The 14,573-nt window shown below is 36.2% G+C and overlaps 1 protein-coding gene and 1 non-coding gene across 2 annotated transcripts; one reads left to right on the forward strand and one right to left on the reverse strand.

Moving 5' to 3' along the window:
* The first annotated feature begins 839 nt into the window (after positions 1 to 839).
* Positions 840 to 1,616, forward strand: LOC105641349 (kunitz type trypsin inhibitor 104). The gene has a single exon (XM_012229291.4). The coding sequence runs from the start codon at positions 879 to 881 to the stop codon at positions 1,461 to 1,463; it is 585 nt and encodes a 194-aa protein (XP_012084681.3). The 5' UTR covers positions 840 to 878; the 3' UTR covers positions 1,464 to 1,616.
* Positions 1,617 to 9,552: 7,936 nt separating this feature from the next.
* On the reverse strand, positions 9,553 to 9,659 carry LOC149496992 (small nucleolar RNA R71). Its single transcript, XR_016320736.1, has one exon. It is a non-coding gene; the product is annotated as a small nucleolar RNA R71 (small nucleolar RNA).
* Positions 9,660 to 14,573: the final 4,914 nt, after the last annotated feature.

Consider the following 14,573-nt stretch of genomic DNA (forward strand, 5'->3'; position numbering starts at 1 on the left):
CAATTTTACAACAGAAAAACAATTGGTCGCAATGCGGTCGCAAAATCGGTCGCAAATCCGTAGTACTCGGGTCGCAAACCGAAAACCAAACTCGCGGGAATTTTCAGCGCTAAAATTTGCGACTGTTTACCTTTGAGTCGCAAATCGGTCGCAATTTTGCGACCGATTTACGTTGGTCGCAAAAATCGGTCGCAATGTGGCGTTTTTTTTGTAGTGTATGATATTTTTTGTTAGTTCTTAGCAAATTAGGAAATAATATGTATCACAAAAATTGGGAAAATTTTTATATTTTAATTTAAAAAAATCATTTATAGGAATTGTTTGAATATTTCCATGAAATGTCTAAATAATTGACGAGATGAAATTGCAAAGATATGAACGTCTTAATTCGTAACACTTAAATTAGGTTAGAATATCATAAACCAAATAATATTTTTTTAAAATGATAATAATTTTATTAATTAGGTTAAGCCAGAATGTGAACTAGAATCCCATATCAGTCGCAGGTCATTTATATATAACTGTTATTTGAAAATCTAATAAGTTTCTTACTTTGTCATTAGATAAACTTGCTCCAAACGAAAATTAGTATATGACAGATGATCAACAAATCCAAAATGATAACTATTCACATGAAACCATCAGCTTAGCAGCCAAGAAAACCAAAATCATCCCAATTGACAATAACCATTTTTGTTACTTTGTCAACTGCTGTACACATACGACTATATCATCCACGCAAAGGTTATCAAGTTGGACTTTACCATGTCCGTATGACCGTACCATAGCCTATAAATACCTCACAACTCTTATCCAAAAATGCATACATTCAAATTTCTTTAATCTTGATTGTTTCTTATATACCAGAGAATTTAACCATGTTCAGATTCATCGGAAGCTTCACCTTTTTATGGCTTGTCATGGCAACAACTGCCATGGCTCAATCCACAACCATACTCGACACCAATGGACAGCCCCTTACAAGCGGCGTAGAATATTACGTGCTTCCAGCTGCCACTGATACTGCTGGTGGTTTAACCTTGGTTAACCGCACCGGCTCATGCCCTTTCTACGTTGGTCAAGAACCTCTTTCAACTGTCGTTTCACAAGGCCTTCCTGTGGTTTTTACGCCAAATGATGGAGATAGTGTTGTAAGAGAGGATATTCCTTTCACTGTTGCATTCTCAGCCTCTACGACTTGTGTTCAGTCCACCGGATGGAGGGTAGAAAATGATGAAGAAGTGTCGAGGACATTTATTGTGACAGGAGGAGATCAAAGCTTCTTTAGAATTCAAATTGATGATAATGGTCTCTATAACTTGATATGGTGTCCAGTTTGTGATAGGCCAAATTGTCCTAGGTTTAGATGTTTGGATGCTAGTATTTTCATGGAGAATGGAAAGAGATTATTGATTGTGGGTGAAGATCAAGCTTTTCCTTTCCGATTTAGGAGGGCCAATTAATTTCTTTATTCACAAGATGGCTCCTTGATATAATCATATTGTAGTATTAGTGAATAAATAGAGAAGTCCATTTCTTGATTAATATTTATGTAAAATGTATTATGCATGCATTTGATTTCTTAATTAAAAAACCCTTTTCCTTTTTTATTTTAATTAGCTTTATTGTTTATATTTTTTTTTTTTCTAACAGCAAACACAATTGAATTTTATTAAGAGAAAGAAGATAACAAGAACTACAAATCCTCAACTCCAATGTTCTATATAAATCAAAAGTTCTATAACCAAGAGATCCTATACCCGATATGGACTACAAAATGGAATGAAAAGCCCAAATCAAATCTGCCAACTTCTCCTAAGATAAGAAAAGAAGGCAGATGACAAGGCTATTCTCAGAAATAGCAGTACAAAGAACTAAATCACAGCCAAGCAACAAAGAAATTCAACCTATCAACACCCCCTTTAGCTAAGTGATCTACCATAGAGCTGCGAGACCTCAAAATATGAGTGAAAGAGACCAAAGGAAGAGAAGATAAGATTGAATCCAATCGATTGAAATCAGACCAGTAGCTCCAAGGTCTAGATGCAGCCTTAGTAGTCCAAGAAATAGCACACTTAGAATCTGATTCAATAATAAGTGGAAGAGCACTAAACTGAGAAGAGTTCGAAGAATTCCAAGGCAAAAAGGATTGCTAACAGTTCAGCCTTATCAACGCACCAAAGCTTTTAGAGAAAAGACAAAGAACTGAATCATTATGATCCTTAGGGGTGTTCATGGGTCGGTTTGGATCGGTTTGAATATAATAATCGAACCAAACCTAAAGTGGCGGTTTGAAAAAATTAAATCAAAATGAAATCATAAAAAATTTTCAAACCAAACCAAACCTTTGATCACAATTTCATTTGATTTGATTCGGTTTAGACGGTTTGAAATAATAAAGATTAAATTTTCTGATTCATCTAGTTAATAAAAAAAGAGATTGACATAATGTTAAATAAGAAAAATGAATTAATAAAAATTATGCCATAAAATACAGATTGAATAGCTATTAAAAGTTATTAAATTAATTTTTTATATGTATATTCTTAGTATAGTATATGAAAATGTTACATATTTAGTGAGATAATAATTAAGCAAATTACAAATATAGAATTTTGATTTTGATTTAAGTACATCTATTACTAAAATTTATAAAAAAATTATAGTTTTATATGCATATAGCTTATCCATATATATTAATCTAATTTTACATGAATTTTTTGAATATTTTATAAAATAATCTATAATTTATCTAATTAATAAGAAATTATTGTTCAATTAATCTCATAATTTACTATTCAATATAAATTAATCAATGCAAAGAAAATTTTCATCCAAAAAGAATGAATTGAATATATATATATATATATATATATATATAGTTTGGTTCGGTTTGGAAGGTTTTGACTCTAAAATCATAAACCGAACCACAAGCTCGGTTTTTAAATTTTATAAAAACAAACCAAACCATCAATCTTTTGAAACCGCGATTTTCAATCGATTTTGGTTGGTTTGGATCGGTTTGGGCGGTTCGATGGACGCCCTTAATGATCCCTAAGAACACCCCCCATACCAAAGGGCTTTGGCTTCCCTCTAGATGAACCATCTACATTGAATATAAGAGAACCTGCAGCAGAGGCAGTCCAACAAAGAGACTCTTGGATCCTTGATTTTTATCCGAGAAGATAAGTAATGGCAAGAAGCCACCAGAACAGGGAAAGAAAACCAGTCACTGAGCCCATAAGACATCGATGGAAACTTTGCTTTAATTTATTTGTCCCTAAAGTTTTACAAAATTAATTAATTCATCCTTGTATTTTTGTATATTAGGCATTTAGTTTTCGAGATTTGATTCTGTCCCATTGACTGGTCCTCTCGTCTAATTTTAACGATTTTTGCTGTTAAATGCTTAATAAAAGACTAAAATACCCTTATAATAACACAAATTAAACCCACTATCACTTTTATTCTCCCTCATCTCCATTTTTGCGACTCTACTGTACAAACTCAAAAAAATAAATAAATAATTTATCTTCACTTGCTATAACCTCAAAAGAACCAAACACTTGTTGATTACCTAATTAAAAACCTTAAAATCATTGAAACATAAGTAATCTCTATTCGCATCTCTCATTGCAAAGCCATTGAAAATTCTAGTTCTGTGGTTCACTTTCTCCAATTCCCATATCCAATCTATTATCTGTACATCTCCCCAAGTTCTCTTTGCTAATGTTGGAAGGTCCTTAAAACCAAAAATTAAGCTTTCTCGAGATATGGCTCTTGTCACTCTTATGGGTAACAATCTAGGCAAGTTCATTTCCAAGTTTCTACACTCTAAGCCAGGTATTTTTTGCTTGGTATAGGAAATCCCAAAAATATAAACACAATCAATCTACACATCTTCCAAGTCTTTATCGTGTAGAAATTGCTCGTATTATAATTAGTTGCTGTCCATTTGCAGTTACAAATTAAAAGATGAAAGAAGGAGATGAAATCGAATTGTTTTTTTTCCTTTTTTTTTTTGTTGAGTCATAATTATAAACTATTAGCTCTTGTTGAGCTGATAAAAATAATTATGGGCAACATATTTCATCATTTGTGTAATTTTCGTTGATAGATAGTAGCAGGATTATGGGATTTTGGTAGGGTATGCGTCGTTGGCAACGATGGTCGGATTGTGGAGGAGGCTTTAATGAAATTATGGATAGTGGGAAGCAAAAGGGTATACTAGTCATTTTAAAATCTCTCTCTCTCCTCTCTCTTGTGTTTTAGCTTCATTTAACTGAAAAGGCAGCTAATTTCGGACGGAAGGATCAATTAACGAGACGGAATCATATCTCGAGAACTAAATACCTAATATACAAAAATACGAGGATGAGATAATTAATTTTGTAAAACCTCAAAGACGAAATAATTATTTTCCCATTGTTTTTTTTTCTCCTTTACAAAGCTTCATCTCTTTAACTCATAATCCTTTTGTGGGTCCTCGTTTTCTTCTCATAGCCCCACCAAATCCCATCTAAAGCCTCTCTCTCTCTCTCTCTCTCTCTCTCTCTTCGTTTATGTTTGAAAAAGCAATCCAATTAGGCAAAACAGAGCATTTCGTAGGAAAATTAAGAAAAATAGAGCAAGTACTAGAATTGTTTTGCCTATTCACAGAGGAGGACTCAAATTCTCAAAGCAAGAAACCGATGAAGCCATCATCTCTTTCTTTTGTAAGGGAAAAGTAATTCTTGAGATACCATATGACAAAAAGGATAGAAAAGAAAAGAAAATCCAGAAAACCAGAAACCTCTATTTTCAATTACACATACAGACACAAAAAGAGTGGGGTAAGGGAGAAAAATTAATATTCATATTCTTTTTACGTAAATAAAATAAAATAATATGTATTTTGGGTGTTTTGAGTTTCTTTAAACATTGTGGATTGAGCTGCATGCATTATTACAAATTTTTCAACATGGTTGGTTCTTTTATAACTTCCAATAAGGCACAAATTAAGAATTCTTTGTCCTCATCATATATTTTTTTGGGAGAAGAAAATAGGATAGCAATTTATGTTGGTAGCTTCTACATGCTTTATTTCCACTGAAATATTGCTGAAGGATATCAGTTGTGAAGTGGATTCGGTCCTTAAAGAATTTTTTGATGAGCTCTGTAAATTTTGTGAGTCTGAGCTTTGCTCAATCTTTTACAAACTTTAGCAGAGAAATGCCATGAAAAGTGGGGAACAAAAATCATTTTATGTTTTCCTAGGTTCTTTGCTCGCCAATCTATGGACATGACGAGAACTTAAAAGTTGACTAACTACAATGATGTGTGCATTTCATGCATACATATTTATATCTTTAATTTTCTAGTTTAGTCCAATTTTAGGGACTTTTAATAAATTAAAGTTAGTTTTTGCATGCATTGCGCATATTTTGCATTTGTTTTGTTTATAGTGTAGGTCTAACCTTTTTGAGAGAGAAAACCCTAAAGCAAGGGGCATTTTAGTCATTTCGGACTAGTTTACAAGAGAAAGATCTGGTGGCAAAAATCACAATCGGCCCACTGGTCGTGCTTTATCCACTTGAGAGTTAGAAACATTCTAGTAAAATACACAGCCAGTCAACCAGCTGTGTATTCTCCTCCAGTAAGTCAGAAGACTCAATGGAAACACGGATAGTTAAACAGTCGTATAAATCAAAGTTACTGCAAGGGCACTTGCTGTATATTTTAGCTGGGTTCCAATTAAAGGACTCTTTCTACCTGTCTGCCCATATGTCGGCCCGTGTATTTATCAAAGCATAGAGCCATCACATAAAGCACTATCATAGAATTGACCGTATATTCTCCCCTATGGCACTAAAAGCAAAAGATTTGGTCAGAGAATGTCTAAAATGCCCTACATCATCACCTGCACTATAAAAAGAAAAATATGAGATTCAGAGAGAATCAAGAGGGCTAGGGAGCAACTCAGATTAAGAGAAGCACAAATTTAGAAACCCTAGAAGAAAGAGCCACTGGGAAGTCAAGATTATTCTTCCTTCTCTTTTATCTTTGGTTTTGCTCAAGGAACTGACTCTATAGTTAGCAATAGGAATAAGAGTTTTATCTCTATTTTCTATTGTGGACAAGAATAGTTGTAGAGCTATCTTTTCTTCTTAATCTTGTGCTTTGTAATTTGAAAATGATTAGTGAGTAGTTCCCTTAGCTAGTCTTGGGTGAAAACCCATTTGGGCAATATTTATGTAATCATCTTTCCTTCTTTTAATCTAAGTGGATGTTTTATTGATTCTTGTGTGTGTGTGTGCTTAATACTTATAATATATAATAAAGCTTCATATTTGTATGAAAAGAAATGAGAGGATGAAGAATTGGAAGGTGAAGCCCCTTATTGTACACTCACACATGAGCCTAAGAGATAGACTTAGGAATAAGCTATTCCTTTGAAGATCTAGAGATAGACACTCATACATGAGCCTAAGAGATAGACTTAGGAATAAGCTATCCTTTCAAAGATCTAGGGAGAGTCATAGAGATTAATGGGCTAGGATCATCATTACACACAAAAGTAGGTGTTCTTATGATTTCGGAATATTTGTGTTACTTGGAAGGGGCATAAATATTAATGAACTCCTCCTCCTTCAAGATGTATCCCTTAATAAATTGAAAATAGAAGTTTGAGTCCCATAATGTTGTTCAATGTTGTTGATCCCAACACTAGTATCTTGCCTTATTTGATAACTTAAGTCTAGTTTGCTTTTAATCTAAGTAGTAGTTACTTGCTTGTTTTACATTCAGTTAGTTTATATTCCAAAGATTCTTCATCTAATTTATAAACAATACATCTTGGATTCAAAACTAATATTCAATCCCTCTATCCCTGAAGACAATATTTTTTATATACTACTTGTACGATCTGTATATTTGCGGAATAGCTAACATACAAAAATGATTACTAATAAAAGAAATCTGAGGCTTGGACTTTTACTATCCATGAAAATAACTGCTCCAAGTTTCTTTAATTATGCTTATTGATAGAAGATGGCTTGAAAGTTGACTAACTAAAGTTTATTTTCTTTATTTTTAAAAATGTCAATGTGTAAATGAAATTGCGTCCTGATAGTGTTAATTTTTATAATATTTTTATTGTAATTTTTACTAAGATTTTTAACAATTTTTATTTATCTAAAATAGTTTTTATATGATATTGTTATGTTTTTATTTAAAAGCTTCCTTGACACACAACTCACTTGATTTTTGAGGAAAAGTGTTTTGCAAGAAAAGGACAAAAATAAGACAAAATATGATTGGCACGCCCAAGACCGTGCTACGGCGCACGGCCGTGCCAAACACAAGGCAAATCAAAGCAAAGAGCCAGAAGGCGCATGCCCCAGCCCATGCTAAGGCGCACGCCCATGCCTCAAATGCCTCGGACTTCCAGAGAGATGCACGCCCCCAGCCGTGCCAAAGAACACGCCCGTGCGCGCACTGGGGCAGAAGCTTGGCCCGTGCAGCTGAAGTACGCCCATGCTACACAACCTCCAGACTTCTAGAAGAGTGCACACCTGCAGCCATGCCAGTACGCACACCCGTGCCCTGGAACTCCCCTTGACCGTGCGAAACCGCACGGCCCATGCTGAGAGCCTCAGACCTCCGGAGCTTGGCACGCCCTAGACTGTGCTAGGCAGCAGGCCCGTGCCAATCAAGAAAACTGAAATTTAGTCAAAAGTTGCCAACCAACTTCCACCAAATCATGAAGCATATTTTGGACAACTTTCCTCACATGCAAACCAAGATCAACTCTATCCACATGGGTGAGTCATGATTAAAGAAAATGAAGACTTAAAAGAGAGCTTTACAACCTAACAAAAGAAGACTTTGATCATTAAAACCATATGGAATCCTATACCAAAGAAGTCTATATAAAGAAGAGGAGAGTTCATCTCAAATCATCCCATTCCACACATTACATTCCACTCTACATCTATTCTTCCTCTCTTAGCTTGTATATAGTTTCTCTTTTAGAAGTTAGGCATTCAAGAGTTGTCAAGTGTTTCAAGGAAGCCATCCAAGCAACCTATCACTAGTTCTTATCTCTAAACTCTTAATCTTCTTTATTTCTTTCATTATCTTTATTGATTATGGAATAGTATTGTTGAGTTTTATTTAAATATTATGTGTAACTAAATTCTCATACTAGGGGGTTTGATGTAGCTTAATTTCTTTTCCAATTTATGCAATTAGATTTATTTTTCCTTATTCAAGTTATGATTTATTAATGAACTTAATGCTTCTAGGCAGAATTTTCCCCTAGATTGAATTATTTCAATTATCACCATCGGAAGAAGGATCTTTGATATGAAAAGAGTTAATAAAACACATGAGAATAATAACTTGATGCGGAAGCTATATGGTTTGACTCATGGGGGGTTTTTACAATTTACCAAACTTAAATTGTAAACTCTTAAACAACTACATAGCTTAATGATTTAATTCATATTTGATTTCGCTATTGGAAGATAGGTAATTAAATGGGATTAAAATAGCTAGCAATACATCGGAAGAGCTTGTTAGTGAATTTAGAGTTGTTTCCCCTACTTGAATAATTAAATTGATTAATGAACTAATGAGATAAATTGGAAAGAATTAAGTGAAATCAAAACCCCTAGTAGTCTCAACCCCTTGATTCCTTTTAATCAACTTTTGTTTACTTGATCTTTGTTTATTTTATTTTTATACAACAAATCTCTTAATTATCGTTTAAATAATAACAAGATAACACAATTTTGGTACTTGGATTACAATCCTCGTGGGAATGATATCTTACTCATTCATATATTACTTGTAGCGATTCGTACACTTGCGATTTAAGCTGTCAAGTTTTTGGCGCCGTTGCCGGGGAATTGGCAATACCAATATCAATACTAATTATCTTGTTATTAATTTAGACATTCATTTATTCATTTGTTTTTAATTAAAAAAAAAAAAAACATCTCAGGTTTTATGCAAAGACGATCAGGGAGAACAGAACCTCTGATCTTTGATCCAGAAATTGAGAAAACCTATAGAAGAAATAACGCAGCAAGGAGAGCGTAAGAAAACAGATCCGAGCAACAATCAAACATGGACGGCATTAATCCTCAATTTCCGAACATACCTCTTGCTGCAAATCCTCAGATCGGACAATAACAAAATGTTCGCACCTTGCGAGACTGCACCACACCCTCTCTTAATAGAGCCACCTCCAGCATCACTAGACCAAGAGTGGAAGCTAATAACTTTGAAATCAAACCAGCAATTACTCAGTTGCTTTCCACTTCTATTCAATATGGGGGACTCCCTAGTGAAGATCCAAATGCTCACATCACTAATTTCCTGGAAATCTGTGATACTTTTAAGCAAAATGGTGTTTCTGACGATGCCATTAGATTAAGACTCTTTCCTTTTACTCTAAGGGATAAAGCACGATCATGGTTACAATCTTGCCCAGCTGGAAGTTTTACAACTTGGGAAGAATTAGCCCAGAAATTTTTGGCTAAATTCTTTCCATCTTCTAAAACCACCAAATTGAGAAATGAGATCATGACTTTTATTCATCATGATCAAGAAAGCTTATATGAAGCTTGGGAAAGATTTAAAGATTTACTGAGAAAATGTCCTCACCATAGTTTGCCCAAATGGTTACAAGTCCAAACTTTTTATAATTCATTGTCACCTAATATTAAGATTACACTTGATGCAGCTGCAGGAGGATCTTTCGAAAGAAAAGAGATCGATGAAGCATACGATTTAATAGAAGAAATGGCAAGCAATAGCCATTATCAAAGCAGTTCTGAAAGAAGAAAAACTGCTGGGATCTATGAAATTGATGCCATCACTGCACTAAATGCAAAGGTTGACAACATGGTAAGAAAGTTAGACTTACTAACCACCAAATCTGTGAACTCCATCATGCAAACCTGTGACAGATGCAACGAACCACATGGAGTTGGAGAATGCATATTGGATTCTTCAAAGCCACAAACTTTGGAGCAAGTGAACTACGTGATGAACCAACAGAGGAGGAATTATCCATATTCGAATCATTACGATAACAGGTTGAGAAATCATCCGAATCTTTCATATGGTAATTCTAATAACACTTTAAATGCACCACCAGGTTTCTTGCCTCTTGAGAAAAAGTCTCATGATGATCTCCTTACTGCCCTTTTAAAATCGCACATGGATTTCATGAATGAAACAAGGGAACACCACAAAATCCAACAAGCTGCGATAAGAAATCTGGAGATTCAAATGGGACAGTTTGCAAACATGATGGCAGCTAGACCTCAAGGTACGTTACCTAGTAACACTGAAAAAAATCCTAAGGAGCAGGTACAAGCCATAACCTTGAGGAGTGGTAAAGAATTGGAGGACAAGCCCAGAAAGGAGAAGGAGAAAGAAGAAGAGAGAAAGGCACCCATCATTGATCTGGTGGAAAGGGAAGAAGTGAAACCTTATGTTCCACCCGTTCCATTTCCACAAAGGTTGAAAAAGACGCAGGATGACCAAAGCTTCATGAAATTTCTGGACGTCTTCAAAAAACTTCAAATAAACATCCCTTTTGCTGAAGCTCTTGCTCAAATGCCCAGCTATGCAAAGTTCTTAAAAGAAAGATTGATGACCAAGGAATGGTGAAACTGACTTAAGAATGCAGTGCGATCATTCAAAATAAATTGCCACCGAAGCTTAAAGATCCAGGGAGTTTTTATATTCCTTGCAACATTGGCAATTTAAATTTCGAAAAAGGCTTTAGCTGACCTAGGAGCTAGCATAAATCTGATGTCTTATGAAGTCTTTAAAATGCTAGGTATGGGAGAGCTCAAGCCAACGAGGATGTCTCTACAATTAGCCGACCGATCAATCAAATACCCCAAGGGAATTGTAGAGGACATACTAATCAAGGTAGGAAAATTCATTTTTCCAGTTGATTTTGTCATCCTTGACATTGATGAAGGTAGAGAAGGATCATTGATCCTTGGAAGACCTTTTCTTGCAACTGCAAGAGCTCTAATTGATGTGCATGATGGGAAACTAACATTGAGAGTAGGTCAAGAAGAAGTTGTTTTTGATGTGTTAAAATCTTGTAAACTTCCTATGGACTACGATGATTGCTTTAGAATAGATGTAATTGATAAATGTGTAGAGAACACTTTACATAGCGTAGATGATAATGAAAATAAAACAGAAGAAAAAGAAAAAGAAGGTAAACCTCCCAAACAAGAACTGAAGCAGCTTCCTCCTCATTTGAAGCATGCATTTCTAGGTGAAAACAACTCTTTTCCTGCCATTATTTCCTCTTACTTAACGCTTGATCAAGAGGAAGGGTTGTTGTAGGTTCTTCGAAAGCACAAGAAAGCAATAAGGTGGTCAATTTCTGATTTACAAGGAATAAGCCCGAGTGTATGCATGCACAAAATCCTGATGGAAGAAGACTACAAACCTTCAATCGAGCATCAAAGACGATTGAATCCAAACATGAAGGAGGTAGTGAAGGCTGAAATCATAAAACTTCTGGATGCTGGCATTATCTATCCAATCTCTGATAGTAGTTGGGTAAGTCCTGTTCAAGTTGTGCCAAAAAAGGGAGGTATGACTGTTATCTCAAATGAAAACAATGAATTAATTCCCACTAGAACAGTCACGGGTTGGCGTGTGTGTATAGATTACAGAAAATTGAACAAAGCAACACGCAAAGACCACTTTCCCCTACCCTTTATTGATCAAATGCTTGAAAGACTTGCAGGTTATCCTTTCTATTATTTCTTGGATGGATATTCAGGATACTTTCAAATACCCATTGCTCTTGAAGATCAAGAGAAAACTACTTTCACTTGCCCTTATGGCACTTTTGCCTATAGGAGAATGCCTTTTGGACTATGTAATGCTCCTGCAACCTTCCAAAGATGCATGACGTCCATATTTTCTGATATGGTTGAAAAATCTATTGAGATATTTATGGATGATTTTTCTGTATTTGGCTTTTCTTTCGATGCATGTCTTCATAATTTATCTTTAGTAATGCAATGATGTGAAGACACTAACCTTGTTTTAAATTAGGAAAAATGTCACTTTAAGGTTAGTGAAGGTATTGTCTTAGGGCATAAGATCTCCCAAGCAGGAATTGAAGTAGACAAAGCCAAAATCGAGGTAATTGAAAAACTTCCTCCTCCTAACTCAATGAAAGGAATGAGAAGTTTTCTTGGTCATGCAAGGTTCTACAGAAGGTTTATCAAGGACTTCTCGAAAATCACAAAACCTCTTTGTAATTTATTGGTTAAAGATGTTCCTTTTAATTTTGACAAAGAATGTTTAGATGCTTTTAACAGGTTAAAGAGGGAGTTGATCTCAGCACCTATCATCACTACACCAGATTGGACTCTCCCATTTGAACTAATGTGTGATGCTAGTGATCATGCTGTCGGAGCCGTTCTTGGGCAAAGGAAGGAAAAGAAGTTGCATGTTATCTATTATGCTAGTCGCACATTGAATGATGCGCAATTGAATTATGCAACTACTGAAAAAGAATTGTTAGCTATTGTTTTTGCTTTTGACAAATTCAGAGCTTACTTAATCGAAGCCAAAACAATAGTTTACACAGATCACTCAGCTATCAAATATTTGCTAGAAAAGAAGGATGCTAAACCAAGACTAATTCGTTGGGTTCTCTTATTGCAGGAGTTTGATCTGGAAATTCACGACAAAAAGGGAACCGAGAATCTTATGGCTGACCACCTTTCTAGGTTAGAGTTGGGGGAAGAGGATACAACCGAGCTACAAATCAATGAAAGCTTCCCCCATGAGCAACTTTTGCTAATGGTAAATACTCAAGCCCCCTGGTATGCTGATATAGTTAACTATCTTGTTTGCAAAATCACTCCTCCTAACTTTTCCTATCAACAAAAGAAAAAATTCTTCCATGATATCAAATACTACTATTGGGAGGAGCCCTTTTTGTTCAAATATTGTAGTGATCAGCTATTCCGGCGGTGTATACCGGAAAGTGTCCTTAAATTCTGCCATTCAATGGAATGTGGAGGACATTTTGGAGCCAACAAGACAGCAGCGCGTGTATTGGAAAGCGGTTTATATTGGCCTAACCTATTTAAAGAAGCTTTTAACTATGTTCGTCATTGTGATCATTGTCAGAGGTTGGGTAACATTTCGAAGAGACATGAGATGCCCTTGAATAGCATACTTGAAGTTGAAAATGGGCAGAAGCTGTTGCCCTTCCCAATAATGATGCCAAAAGTGTGATGAGCTTCATCAAGAAATATATCTTCACACGACATGGAACTCCGAGAGCAATAATCACAGACAGAGGAAAGCACTTCTGTAACAAGTACCTTGACTCCCTACTTTCCAGATATGGTGTTACTCACCGTGTAGGTACCCCATATCATCCTCAAACGAGTGGGCAAGTAGAAGTCACGAACCGGGAACTTAAAAAGATTTTGGAGACAACAGTTGGCCAATCAAGGAAGGACTGGTCCAAGAAGCTCGATGATGCTCTTTGGGCCTACAGAACTGCATTCAAAACACCAATTGGCATGTCACCATATCGAATGGTATACGGTAAGGCTTGTCACCTCCCCGTCGAGCTTGAGCATAAGGCATATTGGGCAATACAATTCCTCAACTTTGATACCAAGGAAGCTGGTCAAAAGCGACTGCTTCAATTGAACATGATGGATGAAATGAGGCTCCATGCCTATGAAAATGCCAAAATATATAAAGAACTCACAAAAAAGTGGCATGATAAGCGTATCATTCTACGGAATCTAAGGGTAGGCCAACAGGTTTTACTCTATAACTCTAGACTCCGCCTCTTTCTAGGAAAATTACGCTCAAGGTGGTCCGGCCCATTCACGATTAAAGAAATTTTTCCGCATGGAGAAATTGAGATTAGGGACGGTGACCGAAGTTTCAAGGTTAATGCTCACCGTCTAAAAGTTTACCAAGGTGGAAATTTTGATCCCGTTAAAACCGCCATCAGTCTTGATTAAGCTTGAATCAGGTTCGGTACGTCGAACTTAACGACGTTAAACAAAAGTGCTTAGGGGAGACAACCCATTTTCATTTTGATTAATTGTTTTGTTTTATGTGTTTGTTGTTTGTTTTATTTTTAGGGATAACAAAGAGTTAAAAAGGCAACATGCCCTGGGTGTATAAATTAAGCACGACCGTGCTCAAAAAAAAAAAAAATTTCAGAGGGTTGCACGCTTGCCACCGTGCTACGTAGCACGACCGTGTCACATCGCATGCTCAAGTCATGCCAAGGTACACGCCCGTGCCAGATGAGTCAGATTTTGCCCTGCAGGAGAAACAGGCGCACGCCCTGAACCGTGCCATCCAGCACGCCCGTGCTCGCTTGCGCAGAGACTTCCAAAGAGGTGCACGCCCTGAACCGTGCCATCCAGCACGCCCGTGCCCACTTGCACAGAGACTTCTAGAGAGGTGCACGCCCTGAACCGTGCTATCCAGCATGCCCGTGCCTGCTTGTGCAGAGACTTCCAGAGAGGTGCATGCCCTGAACCGTGCCGTGC

This window comes from Jatropha curcas, chromosome 4, assembly GCF_041381405.1.
Source record: "Jatropha curcas cultivar XTBG-Jc1 chromosome 4, XTBG_Jcur_1.0, whole genome shotgun sequence".
Taxonomy (NCBI): domain Eukaryota; kingdom Viridiplantae; phylum Streptophyta; class Magnoliopsida; order Malpighiales; family Euphorbiaceae; genus Jatropha; species Jatropha curcas.

What these genes read in the sequence shown, in the direction of transcription:
- LOC105641349 (XM_012229291.4), top strand. Translation starts at nt 879, where the DNA reads ATGTTCAGATTCATCGGAAGCTTCACCTTTTTATGGCTTGTCATGGCA.